This window comes from Pleurodeles waltl, chromosome 5, assembly GCF_031143425.1.
Source record: "Pleurodeles waltl isolate 20211129_DDA chromosome 5, aPleWal1.hap1.20221129, whole genome shotgun sequence".
Lineage (NCBI taxonomy): Eukaryota > Metazoa > Chordata > Amphibia > Caudata > Salamandridae > Pleurodeles > Pleurodeles waltl.
In genome coordinates this window covers 59,181,186-59,204,144 of record NC_090444.1, presented here as the reverse complement: position 1 = coordinate 59,204,144, position 22,959 = coordinate 59,181,186, and the positions used below count along the sequence as shown (strand labels likewise).

Here is a 22,959-nt window from a genome sequence, read left to right as displayed (position 1 = left end):
TCCAGAGAACAACAGACAATGGCTAAGAGGGAGGCAAGTTTCACCATGCTTCACGTAGAAAAATTAGATAAGTTGCCCTTCACGGTAGCAGAGAGTCCTTCAACTATCTGGCTCTTACAAGGCATAATTAATTTACCCATTTCGACCTTTCGTGTCTCATGCTGCCTGAAACATCTTGCAGTGGGAAGGTACAAGCAACTAGGAGATAGCTATATTAAGGAAGAGTGGGAGTTGCCCTTTGATTATAAATGTCTGAATGGCGAAAAAGAGGTCTTTCTAAGCGGAAGTGAATGTGAGACTGCTGTTAATCATTCAATGATATGTAAGCAGGTGTCCCTTCACGGTCTTTGCAATGCGGGGGTCGCGAATTTGGCCCGTTTGCTGAAGGGTACTTCCGTCCCTTTGATTCGCCCGGTATTTCATGTACTTTCCAATGGAAGTTATGTGGTACTGAACGATCAAAGTTGTTGCGGCATGCGACCAGGAATTGCCTATGCAATCTCGGTCTCGAAGGTCGTTACGTATTGTGGACATGTTTTGTTCCCCCCCACATCGATACTATTAATGTGAAGTATGACAAGCTGAGCAGGCTAAAGGCGCTATTGTTTCAAAAACAGTTTGACATCCGCAAAGGAGACGTATGCTCTCCAGATTGCGAGATCATCAGCCGAGATACAATCCCTATTAAATACCAACTTCCCCAAGCACTTTGGAGAACTGGTATCCAGAATATTCAATGCTTTAAGCACCACTGGGATTGTTCATTTCTTTAAGGCTGTCGGGTCTGGTTTCGTGTCCATCTTCCAGACTGTCTTCAAAGTCATCCCGTCAGCCATCCACTCACACTTTTCAAGCGTGTTTGGTGGCTTTCCAATTATTTTGGCTTTGATTGGCGGACTACTACTGCTATTTCTTCTGAGTCGCAGTGGCTGTTTCTTTCCTGCTACGCAGAGCAATGGAGCTGCTCCCACCAACTCCACTGTGCCGTGAACGCATGGTTCGGATCTTCGGTGCACCCTTGCTGGAGGAACTGGAGCACGATTGGTCGTTGTCATTTCGGCCCCTTCTCTGGTGCGTACAACCAGTCTTCAGCTGCATATGGTGCCTCTTTGAACATCTGTCTATGGTCTGTCTTGCTGTTGCACCAACATCTCCTGTGGACCACGAACTGCTGATGTCCCCGATGAGGGTTCATACACGGTCATGCCCCTTGAGACTGAGGTTGCTCCGCGAGGCCACCTATGAGCCTTCCGTTTTGAGATCTACTATGGACAAGGGCACTGCAACAAATTACGTTACACCAGAAAGTACTTCTCACTACTGCTCTGTGGATCCGTTTGTCCGCCCAGCACTCGATTTAACATCAGACGATGTTGACTCATTTTTGAGGTCGTTGGTTGGTGACTTCGATGACACTCTTCAAGATCATGCATACAGCAAATAATCTGATGAATTGACTTGCCATTCCCGATTACAAAGTATCCATTTAAATTGACTTGCTTTGGCACACTGTGCTTGTCATGGTTGACATTAACATTTCTGTATGTATTTTAGTGGAACTGTTTTTATTACCTTTTTAACACATTTTAAAGATTTTTTTAGCTGGTTTTTATGCTTTTAGCTTTTTAGTTCAGAGCAATTTTAGCGTTTGGGTTCCTGTACCTTCGTTATACCTGTTACGGCAATGGGGAGGGTGTAGTAAATCCTGGTTAGTTTTAATGGGATAACAGGAGTTAGCTTAGCCTTTGGCTTGCAGACTCGTGCCCCCGTCACCTAGTGACTTTTAACCTACTTAGCTTGCTCTGTCTTAGCCCATTTAATTCTTCTAAGATGGCTGCCTTATTTATAGTTAGGCCACTTGTTATGCTTTGCATTATCAGTGCCACCATGCTAAGGCGTCAAGATCAAACAACAAAGACAAACTAACAGTAGGTGTTCATACTTCGGGATTTTCCCTCTCTATACTTTCGAGGGATTGTTTATATTAATTGCTGTCCCAAGCATGTCTGTTATCTATTGTTTGGGAACACACCTACATCAGGGGTCCTGGTAGATCTGTATAAATACATCGCACTTTAGACAGATAATCAGAGGGATTCCGACCAGAGGGCATCGCCACCATCGCTGATATCGATGCTGCACGTCGTCTTGCCGCTGGCTCAGTCTTCGTGTCCCTGCGGAGTCTGCGATAGAGAACTCATTCCAAGGTAACAAGGGTTGGGGGCTCCTCTCATGGACATGGCATTGGCAGATTAGGTTTAGCAAACCCAGCTTTCCTTCAAGAAGGGTAGGCCTCTCACATTAGGGTATTAGGGCATATTATATCTCGTATGTCTTTTCTATGCCTTGCAAGGTGGTGGGGGTCTTTGTAATAATGACTCTCGTCTTCACAATTCTGTTTCTTGCATTATTCATTATCCTAATCATTGCAGCCCAGGCAACTTATCGCAAATTGCAGTTGTGTTAAATAAAAACTATTGAAACTTTACAGCATCTTTGTCATTGCCTGTGTTTGTATGAGACATGATACATCAGTGAGAAAGAGGTAATCTCCGTTTAACCACGACACTCCCTGAGATGTCTTATTCTCGAGTTCATGCATAAAGGCTGCCACAAATCACCTTTAACTATTGTGTTTCTGGTGAGGTGCTGCTAGTGAGCCGGTAAGGTTGGGACAACCGTTGCAACTTGTTGTAGGATAGGCATAGTCGCCTACAAACAGAAGTACTGTCATCCTTTAACCAGCAGCCTTGCCTAGAGCAAGAGTCCAAACTACGACAGTTGTAGATCTTGACACCTTAAAATAAAATATATTAGTTGACTTCCACCCTCTGCCTCCCATTCTTGGGATAATGGCTAAAATTGGTAAGGCCACATATTTTTCAACCGTAGATTTTCTATCACCAAAAAGCCTTGTCAAAGGTGACACAGAGTCTCACGGCCTTTGTTATTCCTCATGGTGTTTATACATGTAGGAAGTTGGCTCTGTATGTGCTATTTCAAAGTAAGGAATAGCATGCACAGAGTCCAAGGGTTCCCCTTAGAGGTAAAATAGTGGTAAAAATAGATAATACTAGTGCTCTATTTTGTGGTAGTGTGGTCGAGCAGTAGGCTTATCCAAGGAGTAGTGTTAAGCATTTGTTGTACATACACATAGACAATAAATGAGGTACACACACTCAGAGACAAATCCAGCCAATAGGTTTTTGTATAGAAAAATATATTTTCTTAGTTTATTTTAAGAACCACAGGTTCAAATTCTACATGTAATATCTCATTCGAAAGGTATTGCAGGTAAGTACTTTAGGAACTTTAAATCATAAAAATTGCATGTATACTTTTCAAGTTATTGACAAGTAGCTGTTTTAAAAGTGGACACTTAGTGCAATTTTCACAGTTCCTAGGGGAGGTAAGTATTTGTTAGGTTAACCAGGTAAGTAAGACACTTACAGGGTTCAGTTCTTGGTCCAAGGTAGCCCACCGTTGGGGGGTTCAGAGCAACCCCAAAGTCACCACACCAGCAGCTCAGGGCCGGTCAGGTGCAGAGTTCAAAGTGGTGCCCAAAACGCATAGGCTAGAATGGAGAGAAGGGGGTGCCCCGGTTCCGGTCTGCTTGCAGGTAAGTACCCGCGTCTTCGGAGGGCAGACCAGGGGGGTTTTGTAGGGCACCGGGGGGGACACAAGTCCACACAGAAATTTCACCCTCAGCAGCGCGGGGGCGGCCGGGTGCAGTGTAGAAACAGGCGTCGGGTTCGCAATGTTAGTCTATGAGAGATCTCGGGATCTCTTCAGCGCTGCAGGCAGGCAAGGGGGGGGATTCCTCGGGGAAACCTCCACTTGGGCAAGGGAGAGGGACTCCTGGGGGTCACTTCTCCAGTGAAAGTCCGGTCCTTCAGGTCCTGGGGGCTGCGGGTGCAGGGTCTCTCCCAGGCGTCGGGACTTTGGATTCAAAGAGTCGCGGTCAGGGGAAGCCTCGGGATTCCCTCTGCAGGCGGCGCTGTGGGGGCTCAGGGGGGACAGGTTTTGGTACTCACAGTATCAGAGTAGTCCTGGGGTCCCTCCTGAGGTGTTGGATCTCCACCAGCCGAGTCGGGGTCGCCGGGTGCAGTGTTGCAAGTCTCACGCTTCTTGCGGGGAGCTTGCAGGGTTCTTTCAAAGCTGCTGGAAACAAAGTTGCAGCCTTTCTTGGAGCAGGTCCGCTGTCCTCGGGAGTTTCTTGTCTTTTCGAAGCAGGGGCAGTCCTCAGAGGATGTCGAGGTCGCTGGTCCCTTTGGAAGGCGTCGCTGGAGCAGGATCTTTGGAAGGCAGGAGACAGGCCGGTGAGTTTCTGGAGCCAAGGCAGTTGTCGTCTTCTGGTCTTCCTCTGCAGGGGTTTTCAGCTAGGCAGTCCTTCTTCTTGTAGTTGCAGGAATCTAATTTTCTAGGGTTCAGGGTAGCCCTTAAATACTAAATTTAAGGGCGTGTTTAGGTCTGGGGGGTTAGTAGCCAATGGCTACTAGCCCTGAGGGTGGGTACACCCTCTTTGTGCCTCCTCCCAAGGGGAGGGGGTCACAATCCTAACCCTATTGGGGGAATCCTCCATCTGCAAGATGGAGGATTTCTAAAAGTCAGAGTCACCTCAGCTCAGGACACCTTAGGGGCTGTCCTGACTGGCCAGTGACTCCTCCTTGTTGCTTTCTTTGTTCCCTCCAGCCTTGCCGCCAAAAGTGGGGGCCGTGGCCGGAGGGGGCGGGCAACTCCACTAAGCTGGAGTGCCCTGCTGGGCTGTGACAAAGGGGTGAGCCTTTGAGGCTCACCGCCAGGTGTTACAGCTCCTGCCTGGGGGAGGTGTTAGCATCTCCACCCAGTGCAGGCTTTGTTACTGGCCTCAGAGTGACAAAGGCACTCTCCCCATGGGGCCAGCAACATGTCTCTGGTGTGGCAGGCTGCTGGAACTAGTCAGCCTACACAGACAGTCGGTTAAGTTTCAGGGGGCACCTCTAAGGTGCCCTCTGTGGTGTATTTTACAATAAAATGTACACTGGCATCAGTGTGCATTTATTGTGCTGAGAAGTTTGATACCAAACTTCCCAGTTTTCAGTGTAGCCATTATGGTGCTGTGGAGTTCGTGTTTGACAAACTCCCAGACCATATACTCTTATGGCTACCCTGCACTTACAATGTCTAAGGTTTTGTTTAGACACTGTAGGGGTACCATGCTCATGCACTGGTACCCTCACCTATGGTATAGTGCACCCTGCCTTAGGGCTGTAAGGCCTGCTAGAGGGGTGTCTTACCTATACTGCATAGGCAGTGAGAGGCTGGCATGGCACCCTGAGGGGAGTGCCATGTCGACTTACTCGTTTTGTCCTCACTAGCACACACAAGCTGGCAAGCAGTGGGTCTGTGCTGAGTGAGAGGTCTCCAGGGTGGCATAAGACATGCTGCAGCCCTTAGAGACCTTCCTTGGCATCAGGGCCCTTGGTACTAGAAGTACCAGTTACAAGGGACTTATCTGGATGCCAGGGTCTGCCAATTGTGGATACAAAAGTACAGGTTAGGGAAAGAACACTGGTGCTGGGGCCTGGTTAGCAGGCCTCAGCACACTTTCAATTGTAAACATAGCATCAGCAAAGGCAAAAAGTCAGGGGGCAACCATGCCAAGGAGGTATTTCCTTACACAACCCCCCCCCCAAACGAAAGAGGATGAGACTAACCTTTCCCAAGAGAGTCTTCATTTTCTAAGTGGAAGAACCTGGAAAGGCCATCTGCATTGGCATGGGCAGTCCCAGGTCTGTGTTCCACTATAAAGTCCATTCCCTGTAGGGAGATGGACCACCTCAACAGTTTAGGATTTTCACCTTTCATTTGCATCAGCCATTTGAGAGGTCTGTGGTCAGTTTGAACTAGGAAGTGAGTCCCAAAGAGGTATGGTCTCAGCTTCTTCAGGGACCAAACCACAGCAAAGGCCTCCCTCTCAATGGCACTCCAACGCTGCTCCCTGGGGAGTAACCTCCTGCTAATGAAAGCAACAGGCTGGTCAAGGCCATCATCATTTGTTTGGGACAAAACTGCCCCTATCCCATGTTCAGAGGCATCAGTCTGCACAATGAACTGCTTAGAATAATCTGGAGCTTTTAGAACTGGTGCTGAGCACATTGCTTGTTTCAGGGTGTCAAAGGCCTGTTGGCATTCCACAGTCCAGTTCACTTTCTTGGGCATTTTCTTGGAGGTGAGTTCAGTGAGGGCTGTCACAATGGATCCATATCCCTTCACAAACCTCCTGTAATACCCAGTCAAGCCAAGGAATGCCCTGACTTGAGTCTGGGTTTTTGGAGCTACCCAGTCCAGAATAGTCTGGATCTTGGGTTGGAGTGGCTGAACTTGGCCTCCACCTACAAGGTGGCCCAAGTAAACCACAGTTCCCTGCCCTATCTGGCATTTGGATGCCTTGATAGAGAGGCCTGCAGATTGCAGAGCCTTCAAAACCTTCCTCAGGTGGACCAGGTGATCCTGCCAGGTGGAGCTAAAGACAGCAATATCATCAAGATAAGCTGTGCTAAAGGACTCCAAGCCAGCAAGGACTTGATTCACCAACCTTTGGAAGGTGGCAGGGGCATTCTTTAAACCAAAGGGCATAACAGTAAACTGATAATGCCCATCAGGTGTGGAGAATGCTGTTTTCTCTTTTGCTCCAGGTGCCATTTTTATTTGCCAGTACCCTGCTGTCAAGTCAAAGGTACTTAAGAATTTGGCAGCACCTAATTTGTCTATGAGCTCATCAGCTCTTGGAATTGGATGAGCATCTGTCTTGGTGACAGAATTGAGCCCTCTGTAGTCCACACAAAACCTCATCTCTTTCTTTCCATCTTTGGTGTGAGGTTTGGGGACTAAGACCACTGGGCTAGCCCAGGGGCTGTCAGAGCGCTCAATTACTCCCAATTCCAGCATCTTGTGGACTTCCACCTTGATGCTTTCCTTAACATGGTCAGACTGTCTAAAGATTTTGTTTTTGACAGGCATGCTGTCTCCTGTGTCCACATCATGGGAACACAGGTGTGTCTGACCAGGGGTTAAAGAGAAGAGTTCAGGAAACTGTTGTAGGACTCTCCTACAATCAGCTTGCTGTTGGCCAGAGAGGGTGTCTGAGTAGATCACTCCATCTACTGTGCCATCTTTTGGGTCTGATGACAGAAGATCAGGGAGAGGTTCACTCTCTGCCTCCTGATCCTCATCTGTTACCATCAACAGATTCACATCAGCCCTGTCATGGAAGAGTTTAAGGCGGTTCACATGGATCACCCTCTTGGGGCTCCTGCTTGTGCCCAGGTCCACCAGGTAGGTGACCTGACTCTTCCTTTCTAGCACTGGGTAAGGGCCACTCCATTTGTCCTGGAGTGCCCTGGGAGCCACAGGCTCCAGAACCCAGACTTTCTGCCCTGGTTGGAACTCAACCAGTGCAGCCTTTTGGTCATACCAAAACTTCTGGAGCTGTTGGCTGGCCTCAAGGTTTTTGGTTGCCTTTTCCATGTACTCTGCCATTCTAGAGCGAAGGCCAAGTACATAGTCCACTATGTCCTGTTTAGGCTCATGGAGAGGTCTCTCCCAGCCTTCTTTAACAAGGGCAAGTGGTCCTCTTACAGGATGACCAAACAGAAGTTCAAAGGGTGAGAATCCTACTCCCTTCTGTGGCACCTCTCTGTAAGCGAAAAGCAGACATGGCAAGAGGACATCCCATCTCCTTTTGAGTTTTTCTGGGAGCCCCATGATCATGCCTTTTAATGTCTTGTTGAATCTCTCAACTAAGCCATTAGTTTGTGGATGGTATGGTGTAGTGAATTTGTAAGTCACTCCACACTCATTCCACATGTGTTTTAGGTATGCTGACATGAAGTTGGTACCTCTGTCAGACACCACCTCCTTAGGGAAACCCACTCTGGTAAAGATACCAATGAGGGCCTTGGCTACTGCAGGGGCAGTAGTCGACCTAAGGGGAATAGCTTCAGGATACCTGGTAGCATGATCCACTACTACCAGGATATACATATTTCCTGAGGCTGTGGGAGGTTCTAGTGGACCAACTATGTCCACACCCACTCTTTCAAAGGGAACCCCCACCACTGGAAGTGGAATGAGGGGGGCCTTTGGATGCCCACCTGTCTTACCACTGGCTTGACAGGTGGGGCAGGAGAGGCAAAACTCCTTAACCATGTTGGACATATTGGGCCAGTAGAAGTGGTTGACTAACCTCTCCCACGTCTTGGTTTGTCCCAAATGTCCAGCAAGGGGAATGTCATGGGCCAATGTTAGGATGAACTTCCTGAACAGCTGAGGCACTACCACTCTCCTAGTGGCACCAGGTTTGGGGTCTCTGGCCTCAGTGTACAGGAGTCCATCTTCCCAATAGACCCTATGTGTTCCATTTTTCTTGCCTTTGGACTCTTCAGCAGCTTGCTGCCTAAGGCCTTCAAGAGAGGGACAGGTTTCTTGTCCCTTACACAGCTCCTCCCTTGAGGGTCCCCCTGGGCCTAAGAGCTCAACCTGATAAGGTTCAAGCTCCAAAGGCTCAGTTCCCTCAGAGGGCAGAACTTCTTCCTGAGAAGAGAGGTTCCCTTTCTTTTGCTGTGTTGCAGTTGGTTTCCCAACTGACTTTCCTGTTCTCTTGGTAGGCTGGGCCATTCTTCCAGACTCCAGCTCTACTTGTTCACCCTGTGCCTTGCACTGTGCTCTTGTTTTCACACACACCAGTTCAGGGATACCCAGCATTGCTGCATGGGTTTTTAGTTCTACCTCAGCCCATGCTGAGGACTCCAGGTCATTTCCAAGCAGACAGTCCACTGGGATATTTGAGGAGACCACCACCTGCTTCAGGCCATTGACCCCTCCCCATTCTAAAGTAACCATTGCCATGGGATGTACTTTTCTCTGATTGTCAGCGTTGGTGACTGTGTAAGTTTTTCCAGTCAGGTATTGGCCAGGGGAAACCAGTTTCTCTGTCACCATGGTGACACTGGCACCTGTATCCCTCAGGCCCTCTATTCTAGTCCCATTAATTAAGAGTTGCTGTCTGTATTTTTGCATGTTAGGCGGCCAGACAGCTAGTGTGGCTAAATCCACCCCACCCTCAGAAACTAGAGTAGCTTCAGTGTGGACCCTGATTTGCTCTGGGCACACTGTTGATCCCACTTGGAGACTAGCCATACCAGTGTTACCTGGATGGGAGTTTGGAGTGGAACCTTTCTTGGGACAGGCCTTGTCTCCAGTTTGGTGTCCATGCTGTTTACAGCTATGACACCAGGCCTTTTTGGGATCAAAGTTTTTACCCTTGTACCCATTGTTTTGTGAAGAGGCTCTGGGCCCACCCTCCTGTGCAGGTTTTTGGGGGCCTGTAGAAGACTCTTTACTATTTTTAGTTTTGGTTGTCTCATCACCCTTCCCCTGGGGAGTCTTTGTGACCCCTTTCTTTTGGTCACCCCCTGTTGAAGTCTTGGACACCCTTGTCTTGACCCAATGGTCCGCCTTCTTTCCCAATTCTTGGGGAGAAATTGGTCCTAGGTCTACCAGATGCTGATGCAGTTTATCATTGAAACAATTACTTAACAGGTGTTCTTTCACAAATAAATTGTACAGCCCATCATAATTACTTACACCACTGCCTTGAATCCAACCATCTAGTGTTTTCACTGAGTAGTCTACAAAGTCAACCCAGGTCTGGCTCGAGGATTTTTGAGCCCCCCTGAATCTAATCCTATACTCCTCAGTGGAGAATCCAAAGCCCTCAATCAGGGTACCCTTCATGAGGTCATAAGATTCTGCATCTTGTCCAGAGAGTGTGAGGAGTCTATCCCCACACTTTCCTGTGAACATTTCCCAAAGGAGAGCACCCCAGTGAGATCTGTTCACTTTTCTGGTTACACAAGCCCTCTCAAAAGCTGTGAACCATTTGGTGATGTCATCACCATCTTCATATTTAGTTACAATCCCTTTAGGGATTTTCAACATGTCAGGAGAATCTCTGACCCTATTTATGTTGCTGCCACCATTGATGGGTCCTAGGCCCATCTCTTGTCTTTCCCTCTCTATGGCTAGGATCTGTCTTTCCAAAGCCAATCTTTTGGCCATCCTGGCTAACTGGATGTCCTCTTCACTGGGGCTATCCTCAGTGATTTCAGAGGTGTTGGTCTCTCCTGTGAGGGAACCAGCATCTCTGACTATTATTTTTGGAGTCAGGGTTTGAGGGACCCTGTTCTCCCTAGATAGGATTGGTAGGGGGGAATTTTCCTCCAAGTCACTATCCTCTTCCTCTGAGTTGCCACCCTCAGAGGGGTTGGCCTTTTCAAACTCTGCCAAAAGCTCCTGGAGCTGTATTTTGGTAGGTTTGGGGCCCATTGTTATTTTCTTTATTTTACAGAGTGACCTTAGCTCCCTCATCTTAAGATGGAGGTAAGGTGTGGTGTCGAGTTCCACCACAGTCACATCTGTGCTAGACATTTTGCTTCTAAAAGTTGGAATACTTTTTAAGAATCTACAACTGGTTCTAGAATCTAATTCAAACTTTTACAAACTTTTAAACTCTAAAAGAAATGCTAAACAGGATCTAACACAAGGCCCTAGCAGGTCTTTTAAGAATTTAGAAAACTTTTCAAATTGCAAAAATCAATTTCTAATGACAATTTTGGAATTTGTCGTGTGATCAGGTATTGGCTGAGTAGTCCAGCAAATGCAAAGTCTTGTACCCCACCGCTGATCCACCAATGTAGGAAGTTGGCTCTGTATGTGCTATTTCAAAGTAAGGAATAGCATGCACAGAGTCCAAGGGTTCCCCTTAGAGGTAAAATAGTGGTAAAAATAGATAATACTAGTGCTCTATTTTGTGGTAGTGTGGTCGAGCAGTAGGCTTATCCAAGGAGTAGTGTTAAGCATTTGTTGTACATACACATAGACAATAAATGAGGTACACACACTCAGAGACAAATCCAGCCACTAGGTTTTTGTATAGAAAAATATCTTTTCTTAGTTTATTTTAAGAACCACAGGTTCAAATTCTACATGTAATATCTCATTCGAAAGGTATTGCAGGTAAGTACTTTAGGAACTTTAAATCATAAAAATTGCATGTATACTTTTCAAGTTATTGACAAGTAGCTGTTTTAAAAGTGGACACTTAGTGCAATTTTCACAGTTCCTAGGGGAGGTAAGTATTTGTTAGGTTAACCAGGTAAGTAAGACACTTACAGGGTTCAGTTCTTGGTCCAAGGTAGCACACCGTTGGGGGTTCAGAGCAACCCCAAAGTCACCACACCAGCAGCTCAGGGCCGGTCAGGTGCAGAGTTCAAAGTGGTGCCCAAAACGCATAGGCTAGAATGGAGAGAAGGGGGTGCCCCGGTTCCGGTCTGCTTGCAGGTAAGTACCCGCGTCTTCGGAGGGCAGACCAGGGGGGTTTTGTAGGGCACCGGGGGGGACACAAGTCCACACAGAAATTTCACCCTCAGCAGCGCGGGGGCGGCCGGGTGCAGTGTAGAAACAGGCGTCGGGTTCGCAATGTTAGTCTATGAGAGATCTCGGGATCTCTTCAGCGCTGCAGGCAGGCAAGGGGGGGATTCCTCGGGGAAACCTCCACTTGGGCAAGGGAGAGGGACTCCTGGGGGTCACTTCTCCAGTGAAAGTCCGGTCCTTCAGGTCCTGGGGGCTGCGGGTGCAGGGTCTCTCCCAGGCGTCGGGACTTTGGATTCAAAGAGTCGCGGTCAGGGGAAGCCTCGGGATTCCCTCTGCAGGCGGCGCTGTGGGGGCTCAGGGGGGACAGGTTTTGGTACTCACAGTATCAGAGTAGTCCTGGGGTCCCTCCTGAGGTGTTGGATCTCCACCAGCCGAGTCGGGGTCGCTGGGTGCAGTGTTGCAAGTCTCACGCTTCTTGCGGGGAGCTTGCAGGGTTCTTTCAAAGCTGCTGGAAACAAAGTTGCAGCCTTTCTTGGAGCAGGTCCGCTGTCCTCGGGAGTTTCTTGTCTTTTCGAAGCAGGGGCAGTCCTCAGAGGATGTCGAGGTCGCTGGTCCCTTTGGAAGGCGTCGCTGGAGCAGGATCTTTGGAAGGCAGGAGACAGGCCGGTGAGTTTCTGGAGCCAAGGCAGTTGTCGTCTTCTGGTCTTCCTCTGCAGGGGTTTTCAGCTAGGCAGTCCTTCTTCTTGTAGTTGCAGGAATCTAATTTTCTAGGGTTCAGGGTAGCCCTTAAATACTAAATTTAAGGGCGTGTTTAGGTCTGGGGGGTTAGTAGCCAATGGCTACTAGCCCTGAGGGTGGGTACACCCTCTTTGTGCCTCCTCCCAAGGGGAGGGGGTCACAATCCTAACCCTATTGGGGGAATCCTCCATCTGCAAGATGGAGGATTTCTAAAAGTCAGAGTCACCTCAGCTCAGGACACCTTAGGGGCTGTCCTGACTGGCCAGTGACTCCTCCTTGTTGCTTTCTTTGTTCCCTCCAGCCTTGCCGCCAAAAGTGGGGGCTGTGGCCGGAGGGGGCGGGCAACTCCACTAAGCTGGAGTGCCCTGCTGGGCTGTGACAAAGGGGTGAGCCTTTGAGGCTCACCGCCAGGTGTTACAGCTCCTGCCTGGGGGAGGTGTTAGCATCTCCACCCAGTGCAGGCTTTGTTACTGGCCTCAGAGTGACAAAGGCACTCTCCCCATGGGGCCAGCAACATGTCTCTGGTGTGGCAGGCTGCTGGAACTAGTCAGCCTACACAGACAGTCGGTTAAGTTTCAGGGGGCACCTCTAAGGTGCCCTCTGTGGTGTATTTTACAATAAAATGTACACTGGCATCAGTGTGCATTTATTGTGCAGAGAAGTTTGATACCAAACTTCCCAGTTTTCAGTGTAGCCATTATGGTGCTGTGGAGTTCGTGTTTGACAAACTCCCAGACCATATACTCTTATGGCTACCCTGCACTTACAATGTCTAAGGTTTTGTTTAGACACTGTAGGGGTACCATGCTCATGCACTGGTACCCTCACCTATGGTATAGTGCACCCTGCCTTAGGGCTGTAAGGCCTGCTAGAGGGGTGTCTTACCTATACTGCATAGGCAGTGAGAGGCTGGCATGGCACCCTGAGGGGAGTGCCATGTCGACTTACTCGTTTTGTCCTCACTAGCACACACAAGCTGGCAAGCAGTGGGTCTGTGCTGAGTGAGAGGTCTCCAGGGTGGCATAAGACATGCTGCAGCCCTTAGAGACCTTCCTTGGCATCAGGGCCCTTGGTACTAGAAGTACCAGTTACAAGGGACTTATCTGGATGCCAGGGTCTGCCAATTGTGGATACAAAAGTACAGGTTAGGGAAAGAACACTGGTGCTGGGGCCTGGTTAGCAGGCCTCAGCACACTTTCAATTGTAAACATAGCATCAGCAAAGGCAAAAAGTCAGGGGGGCAACCATGCCAAGGAGGCATTTCCTTACAATACATATCTGTGCTTACTGTTTGGTTATACATCAGCACCAAGTGCTTTCCAGAAGACCATGGATATACTATTTAGTGACTTTAAAAATGTTCAGGCATTTTAAGATGATACCTTGAGATTCACATAGGAACTTTAACAACACTAGATAGTGCTGGAACAAGTGCTCAATATACTAATGAGAGAGAGATGACTATCAGGCTCAAAAAGTGCAAGTTGTTTGCTACAGGAGTTGAGTACTTGTGTCACACTATTTCCTCAACTGCTTTTTTACCAAAATTTAGCAATTCAGAAGAAATTTGGAAAGAACCTCCTCCATCTGATAAAGATGCCTTATACTCTTTTCTAGGTCTGTGTGAATATTATGAAGGTTTGTGCCTTGATATGGAGTTAATTAAAACCATTAAAAAACAAATAAATGAAATTTGAAATTAAAATATAATCACAATAAAAAAACATTTTATTTTATCAATAAAGAGCTTCTGCAAGTAATATTCAACTGCAGATTAATCAATTATGCAGAATTCATCTAAAGGAGCTTAGACTTCTGTTGATCTTTTGTGCTGGCCACCCCCACTAAGTGGGATAGCAATCGCTTGACTGTTTTAACATATTTTGTGCATCTAGCCAAGGACCAGGCAGCCGAGAGTGAGAAGCAGAAGTTAGATGTCTCGATGCTAGTGCGCACCTCCAAGGCCAAAGCTGGTTTGATTCATTTTCTCCTGTGAACGGCTAAAGAGGGGCAACAACAAAGGAGGTGTAACCAACTTTCGTGTTGAAAGGGGCAGTATCTACAGGTTATTTTAAACCTGTTGCGGGCCAAGAGGAGTTAAAGCCCTTGATTGGTAAAGCTAGCATCTGCACACAAAGGATCTGATGTCAAGTTCCTGCATTTATCGATTCCAAAAGTTATGGCTGAGGAGCGCCAATCAAGTAGGAGTCATTTAAGACTGGCACTGATAATGGAGAGTTAACCAACAGTAAATCTTGCTCACTTGAGATTTCCTTAGATCTTCTGTTAATTCTTTTTTTTTCCAAGCGCTAAATGCCACGATGTCTGCCAGCTGGATGGAGTCACCCATTTCGAAGGTCTCTAGAGCTTTGCTTAGCTCTGCATACAAGGGGTTACTAGGCGTTTGAAAGATGAATCTCAAGTAAAGTTTTAGAGAATGCAAGTTGGCCTTCCTAAGCCTAAAATAAGATTTAATGATGGCTGCTTGGCAGTCTAGCTTCTGCGACATGAGGCCCAGTTCCAATATGAGTCTTGAGTGTTAGATATACTTTGGTTGTTGAAAAATTCTTAGATACACCCTGCAGTGGACTTATTCTAGGGTGGCTTCTAGGGAACCAGGGTATGCCAGGTTACCATAGTACAGGGCGGTGAGTAGAGTCGCCTTGGTTACCCTCAGTAGTGGGGCGGCCGATGCACTTCTTAGTTGATTGTTCAGTTGGGAGATCCCATATGTTATTACATCAGCTTTGTTTGTGATAGCACCTTTTTGTCTCCCAGCCGAACTATTTTCAGTGAACCACACGCCAAGGTAATTGTATTTTTTAGCTGAGTGGATGGTCAGACATCCAAGCTGCCAGGCAGTAATATTTTTGTTTTTATATTTATATATATATATATATATATTTATATATATATATATATATATATATTTATATATAAGGACTTTTGTTTTACCCTGGTTTACTTGAAGTTGGCTGGCTATATTGAATGTATTCAGAGCATTTAAAGCCTGCTCCATTATCACAATATCGTCAGCATATTGAATGGTTTGAAGTTTTGTGGAACTGATTTTTAGTGAAACCAAACTGCTGGTCTGCAGGTGTGACCGTATGTGTGATGTGTACACGTTAAAAAAAAAAATGGTGGGGCAAGGACGCAACCCTGCTTTAGGCCTCGGTTAGTTGCTATTTTCATAGACATTGTGCCTGGGCAAGTTGTAACTCGGACCCATGTGTGAGTGTACAGTGAATTGATAGCTCTTAGGAGCTGTGTGGGAATACGTCATGCTGACAGCTTCCTCCATAGGGTTTCACAATCCACACTATTGAAAGCTGCGCTGTAATCCATGAAGCAGCAGAATAACAGCAGGCGACTGTTTTTAACTGCTTGCTGCTGCAAGTATGAGCCACAAGGTGGGCCACATTTGACTGCTAGAAGGACCATACTTTGAGTATCACTTCCTTGGATGGTCAACATGTTTCTGCTTAGACTCTGGGGTTCAAATCATAAACAGCAGTGCCTGAAGAGCCAGGTTGTACTGAAAATGAGTCTAGTGTGGTAGAGTGTACTGAATGAAGTGCAAGGGAGTGCCCTCAAAGTAAAGAGTCTGAACAAATCACAAGATTGTGGTCCATTGTGTTTACTTTTGTATTACTGTGAAGGGTACTGTGGTTTTGACACTGTGCTGTCATTGCATTTCTCTCTCTGGTGCATTCCTTTAAGAACTTTGGGGGGTGCTCCAGGTCTGCTAGTCAGCTGCTGGATGCCTGGGGGCAGGCTGTTACTGGTACAAGGGTCGTGGGCCCTTGTATTGGATTAAAGCTTGTTATTTTTCCGAAGGATCTCTTTTCCATCGTGAACTTTGACTCTCGAAGGACCCATGCACCAGTCACTGGAGCTGCGGGGTGGATACCTATCCAGGAGGGCAGGTAGACTGCCCCAGGACATGCCTGGAGAAACGTGCTGTAAAGGGACGCTGCGAACATAAATTGTCACTGGAAGATCGGGTCACTGCTCACCTCTTCCAAAGCTCCTACAAAAGTCTGTAACCCTTGCCCTTTGCTCCGGATATGCCCTCACCTGCGACTTCGCCTCTGCCGCGCGCTTCTTCCTCCCGGGCGGCATTATGATAACAAAACACTAGGAAGGCTCGCGTGACGTCATGTGCAGAGGACACCCGGAGCCCCACCGCAGTGTCGCATCTACTCGACGTCACGGGGGAGGACAACCATTCAGACCAGTGCGTTGAATGGAGATGAGCCTTTACACCTTCAGCCACTAGACCGCGCGTCTCCTGCTTCTGCGGCCATGTTGGATGTGGCTAACGTTCAAATAGGGAGGGGTTAGCCTCTTCAAAAACCACCGCAAACCTTCAGCTTTGAGAACCATGTGGCAGTAGAATCCGTGACTGTCTGCCCCGGAGAACCTCAGTGCCCACGGTGGTGACAAGCATGGTTTATAAAAAACTATTATTTTAGAGTTAACACTTCAGAGATGAAAAAATATTTTACACACGGGCCATGTGCTTACAGAATGGAAAGTGTATAAATCAAAGTACACAGTACAAATCATTACACTTTGCAAAGAAAGCAAGTGATAGATACGTTTATTGTAGTACATTCATGGAACTCTTTAAAATGTCTACAAATTAACAAAGAAATGCCCAACTAGAGCAGAGGCAAGGGACTGGCTTGGCCATTTAAACCACGCAACCAACCCCATCTACAAATATGATGAAAACTGTTCATAATTCAAAAATGTTTATTTGTTTACTAAGCAGGAGGATTTTAATTTGATATGTCAGATTATATCACTGCATTGAGAAGCGTTTTAAAAGGAATAGTTGTTATATATGAAACATTCATGCCCACCCCGACGACAAAGATGTTAGTAAATTAACCGGCAGGTCATTTATCATGTGGCCCCAATATGTCATCTTGAGTGTTATACATGGCGCAATGTTATAGTCGATTAAATCAAACACAAGAGGTATTTATACAGCTCAGATCCCGAACTCACATATTTGAAGATCCTCTCATATGTGACAATGAAGAAAAATGTGTGATGGTCAAATAAAATATTTGCCTAGGAACACACAATTTGTTCAAGCGAGGAAGCCAGGGTTGATCCCTGGGTTTCTGGTTTCATACTGCGCAATTCAGCCAATAAATGGGTACCTCTTTCTTTCTCCTGCTTTATATCAAAAGTCAATGCTTTGGCTTTAATCTTTGGTGCATGAGTTTAGAACCTGGGCTCCAGGCAAAAGCCATGTGAAAGCTTGGCTCCTTATGGGCTTGAGGGCCCAAAAGGACCTCGAAGTGAGCCAAGGCCATTCTTTGGGGCAAGCCAGTCTCGGGCTGTCAGTGGCTCATCCCCTTCTGTCAGCTTCCCAGCAGTTAAAACAATTTGACTGTCCTAGAAATAAAGTTTCTTAAAATACATTCTGTGATAGTTCATAACAAGTTAAAAATGAAAATTAGCTTATGCAATTTATCATATCTAACCTATAAAAAAACAACAGTTTGAAATCAACTCAAGCAATTATTCAGAAAGCTGTGAACAATTTTTAAAGGTAATTTAAGAGGAATTTAGAAGCCTGGCATAGTTCCAATATGTTCCCCATACTTAGACAATATTTTAATGCTTCAGTGCATCATGTCATTCTATTGACAAGAAAAACATGTTTAATAAAAATTTGTCTCTGGAATTTAGCTCCTCGACAACAGCATACAAGATGAAGTATTGATTTATTTTTATGATCAAACAGTATGCATCTTTGAATGATAAAGATTTGATTAGGCCTAGATTATCTAAATTCTTTTATAGGAAATGACATAAAGAGATAAAAATTATATTTTGTTGGGCTGATTTGTGTCGTCCTGGCTCCATTAAAAAGTATTGAGCGGACTTGAGGTTATATGAATCAATGATTAAATCTGCATGTCTAGGGTTTGTCAGCTCTGTAACACCCGCAGCACGTGTAAGCAGCATAATTATCGATTTTATCACGGACATAAAAAACATTCTTGAAGCTTTATTCTTCCAAGTGGCGTCTACTTTATGTTCCTGGGATGCATCTAATAAGTACGTATATGATGATTTGTTAGTATAACTACTGTTCTACAAGGTCAGTCCTAATGCATGTTTCAAGTAGCACTGCTTTGTGTTTATTACAAGATGACAATATTTTAAAAAGTTGGCTTTGTATGTCTCACAAATTATAATCCTGTTTGAGCCCGAGATGTGCTCCTAGGTAGGTGAAAAAGCTTCCTGAAATAGTTGCTTTGTATCAAATCCACGTTTACATCTAAACGCCTAGGACAGTCCTGATGAAAATAGATGAGGACAGAGAGGAGTTCTGCTCATGCTACCTTTGAAATCATACTTTTTTCTGTTAGCCATATTTCCTGATAAACATATGCAGAGACATATCCCAGGGAAGATGAGTCGATATGCCACAATTTTCTGGATTTAGTCACATATCTTAAAAATACCATAACATTTGATTTGTTCTGGCTTACATCTAGCTTCTAGTTAAGGTTGTACGTGTGTAGCTCAATCAAAGCATACAAGTTCGATGGAGAATAACATCTTCCTCAAGATACTTCAGGATTTGTAGTAGGTGGTTTCGAATTCTTGGTGGAAATTATGTGGCTCTAATAATGGCCTACAGTTATTGGCTGTTTAGACAATGAAGAACAGCGGGGCTAATACGCACCCTTGTTTGAGCCCAATTATCTGTATTTATATCACTTGAAGCGCTAACACCATGACCGTCTTTGAAGCTCACCCAAGTGTATAAGTACAGAGATATTATGGGTCTCAACACGGGGGTCAGGAGCCCCAGTCCGATCGTTTTTTTCCAACAAAATGTGGCAATCGGCTATGTTGAAAGTGGCGAAGTAGTGGATAAAAAGGCAAAAAGAGGGCTGTCATTCTGAGTGATCTACTGATGCACCAAAAACGATAGGGCAATGGTAGTATGAGCCATGTTACAGGTGGATCTGGAACCTTTGAAAGAAGCATTGGCCAAGCCAATATGTCTGGCCTATGTGAGAGCTGTTGGCTTTGGCAATGTGTTTAGCCATGTTGTACACCAGCGTGGCTGCTGTTCAGGATGGCTAAAAGTTAGTGGTGTGCAGTGGGGTAGATTGTGATAGGTTGAAGTGGGGTAAATTGGAGTGTGGTAGACTGGAGTGGTATAGATTGGGGTAAAGTGCAGTGTGGTAGATTGGGGTAGTCTGGAGTGGGATAGATTGGAGTGGAGTGGGGTACTGGGGTGGAGCAGAGTGGGATAGATTAGGGTAGAGTAGTGGGGTAGATTGACTTGTGGTAGTTTGGGGTGAAGTGGGGTAGTTTGGGATAGAGTGGAGTAGATTGGAGTGGGGTAAATTGGAGTAGATTGTACTGGAGTGGAGAGATTAAAGTTGAGTGGGATACAGTGGGGTAGTTTGGGGTGGAGTGGGATGGAGTGGAGTGAGATAGATTGGAGTGAGGTAGATTGAAGTGCGGGAGTTGGGTAGCTTGGAGTGAGGTAGATTGGATTGAGGTGGAGTGGGTCAGATTGAAGTAGGATGGAGTAGAGTAGATTGGAATGAGGAAGAGTGGGTAGATTTGAGTGGAGTGGGGTAGATGGAAGCTGAGTGGGGTAGATTGGAGTGGAGTGGGGTAGATTGATGTTGAGCAGAGTAGAGTGGGTTAGATAGGAATGGAGTATGGCAAAGTGGAGTGGGGTAGATTAAAGTGAGGGAGTAGAGTAGGTTGGAGTGGGGTAGATTAGATTGGGGTGGAGTGGGGCAGAGTGGGGTAGATTGGGGTGGAGTGGAGTGTGGTAGATTGGGGTAGAGTGTAGTGGAGACATTTGGAGTGTGTTAGTTTGGGGTACAGTGGGGCAGTTTGGGGTAGAGTGGAATAGACTAGAGTGGGGTAAATTGGATTGGGGTAAAGTGGGGTAGATGTGAGTGGAGTGGGGTAGATGGAGTGGGATGACGTAGATTAAAGTTAAGTGGGATAGAGTGGGGTAGCTTGGAGTGGAGTGAGGTGGAGTGGGATAGATTGGCGGAGGGGACTATTGAGATGTGGGAGTGGCGTAGCTTGGAGTGGGGTAGATTGGATGGAGGTGGAGTGGGGTAAATTGGAGGGGGTGGGGTAGATTTGAGTAAGGTGGAGTGGGGTAGATTGGAGTGGAGTGGGGTACATAGGAGTTGAGTCGGGTAGATTGGAGCAGAGTGGAGTGGGGTAGATTGGTGTGGCGTGGACTGTATACATTTTGGGGTGGGGTTGAGCTGAATTGGGTAGATTGGAGTGGGATAGATTAGAGTGGAGTGGGGGTAGACTGGAGTGGCGTGGGGTACATTCTATACTAATGGGGTAGATTCTAGTGGAACGGGGTAGATTGGGGGAGACTGGACTGGGGTAGACCAGTGTGGGGTAGACTGGAGTGGGCTAAATTTGAGTGGAGTGCATTGGGGTAGACTGAGGTGCAGTGGGTAGATTGGGGTGGAGTGGAGAGATGTAGGTTGCGGTAGAAAGGAGTGGAGTGGGTAGAATGTGGTATACTGGAGAGGAGTGGGGTAGATTGGAGTGGAGTGGTGAAAATTGGAGTGGAAGGAGGTAGACTGGGATAGATTGGAGTGGGGTAGAGTGGGGTGGGGTAGATTGGAGTGGGGTGGATTGGGATAGATTGGGGTGCAGTGGGGTAGATTAGGGTGTGGTGGGGTAGATTTGAGTGCAGTGGGGTAGATTGGAGGTGAACGGAGTGGGGTACATTGAAGTGGATTGGGGTAGAGTGGAGGGGGTAGATTGGGGTAGACTGCAGTGGGGTACAGTGGGGTGGATTGGAGTTGGGTAGATTGGAGTGGAATGGAGTAGATTGGGGTAGGATACAAGGATTGCAGTGGATTGGTGAGGATTGTGGTAGATTAGGGTGGATTGGAGAGGAGGAGATATGGGTGGAGTAGAGTGTGGACGTTTGGGGTGGGGTGGAGTAGATTGAAGTGTGGGAGTAGGGTAGCTTGGAGTGGGGTATAGTTGATTGGGGTGGAGTGCTATATATTGGAATGGAGTGGGGTATATAAGAGTGGAGTGGGATGGAATGGAGCAAGGTGGAGTGGGGTAGATTGGATTGGGAGGGTGCAGATTGGAGTGAGGTACATTGGAGTGGAGTGGGGTAGATTGGAGTGGAGCGGTGCAGATTAGAGTGAAGTGGGGTGGATTGGGGTCGTGTTGAGTGGGGTAGACAGGAGCGGAGTGGGGAGATTGGAGTGGGGTGGATTGGAGTGGGGTGGTGTGCATTGGGGTAGAGTGGGGTAGACTGGTGTGGAGTGGGTAGATTGGAGTGGAGTGGGCTAAATTGGTGTGTTGTGGGCTGTATTGGGTGGAGTGGGGTAGAATGGGGTGGGGCTGAGCGGGGTAGATTTGAATGAGGTGAGATAGATTGTAGTGGAGTGTGGTAGATTGGACTGGAGTGGGGTAGATTGAAGTGGGGCAGAGCGGTGTGGGGTAGATTGGAGTGGGGTAGATTGGGGTTGAGTGCATTGGGGTAGATTGGGGTGTAGTGGGGTAGACTGGGTAGATTGGAGTAAAGTCAAGTGGGGTAAAATGGGGTAGACGTTAGTGGACTGGGTAGGTTGGGGTAGAATGGAGTGGAGTGGGGTAGATTGTGGTAGATTGGAGTAGAGTGGGGTAGAGTGGAGTGGGGTAAATTGGAATGGAATGAGGTAGATTGGGATAGATTGGAGTAAGATAGAGTGGTGTTGGGTAGATTGGAGTGGGGTGAATTGGGGTGCTGTGGCATAGATTAGGGTGAACTGGGGTAGACTGGAGAGCAGTGGGGTAGACTAATATAGATTGGAGTTGAGTGGAATGGGGTAGATTGAAGAGGAGCGGGGTAGATTTGAGTAGAGTAGAGTGGGGAAGATTGGAGTGGAATGGGGTAGAGTGGTGTAGAGTGGAGTGGGGTAGATTGGGGTAGAATAGAGTGGAGTGGGGTTGATTGGAGTGGAATGGTGAGGATTGAGGTAGATAAGCGTGGGTTGGAGTAGGGTAGATTGGGGTGGAGTGGAGTGTGGTAGTATGAGGTGGAGTGGAGTGGGGAGAGTAGATTGGAGAGAGATAGATTGTAGTAGATAGGAGTGGAGTAGATTGGGTAGACTGGAGCGGAATGGGACAGATTGGAGTGGAGTGGGGTATAGTGGAGTGGCATGGGGTAGATTGGGGTAGAGTTGAGTGGAGTGGGGTAGATCGAAGTGCAGTGAAGTGGGGTAGATTGGGGTAGATTAAGGTAGATTGGAGTGTGGTAGATTGGAGTGTAGTGAACTGGGGTAGATTGGGAAACATCAGGGTGGATTGGAGTGGGGTTGATTGGGGTGGAGAGGAGTGTGGCAGATTGGAGTGGTTTTGAGCGGGATAGATTGGAGTGGATTGCAGAAGGTCAGATTGTGGTACATAGGAGTGGAGTAGATTGAGGTAGATTTGAGTGGAGTGAGGTAGATTAGAGTGGAGTGGGGTAGATTGAAGGTGAATGGAATGGGGGTGATTGAAGTGGAGTAGATTGGGGTAGAATAGAGTGGAGTGGGGGTAGACTGGGGTAGATTGGAGTGTAATGGTGTAGATTGGGGTAGATTAGGGTGGATTGGATTCGGATAGATTGGGGTGGAGTGGAGTGTGGTAGTCTGGGGTGGAGTGAAGTGGGGTAGATTGGGTAGAATGGAGATGGTTAGATTATAGTAGATTAGAGTGGAGTAGCTAGGGTTAGACCAGAATGGAGTAGAGTGGGGTAGACAGGATTACAGTGAGGTAGATTGG

General features: G+C 47.0%; 1 protein-coding gene across 6 annotated transcripts in view; it reads right to left on the bottom strand.

The window, feature by feature from the left end:
• ZNF512 (zinc finger protein 512) overlaps positions 1-16,361 on the bottom strand; it is a 398,138-nt gene extending 381,777 nt beyond the window's left edge. For 4 of the 6 annotated variants that reach the window (XM_069233556.1, XM_069233557.1, XM_069233558.1 and 1 more), the window contains exon 1: positions 16,234-16,361. In XM_069233556.1, coding sequence (XP_069089657.1) covers positions 16,234-16,278 — 45 coding nt within the window. In that variant the 5' untranslated portion in view covers positions 16,279-16,361. Of the gene's footprint in view, positions 1-16,172 lie in introns of all 6 variants that reach the window. The other 2 variants (XM_069233560.1, XM_069233561.1) reach the window with 2 other exon arrangements.
• Positions 16,362-22,959: the final 6,598 nt, after the last annotated feature.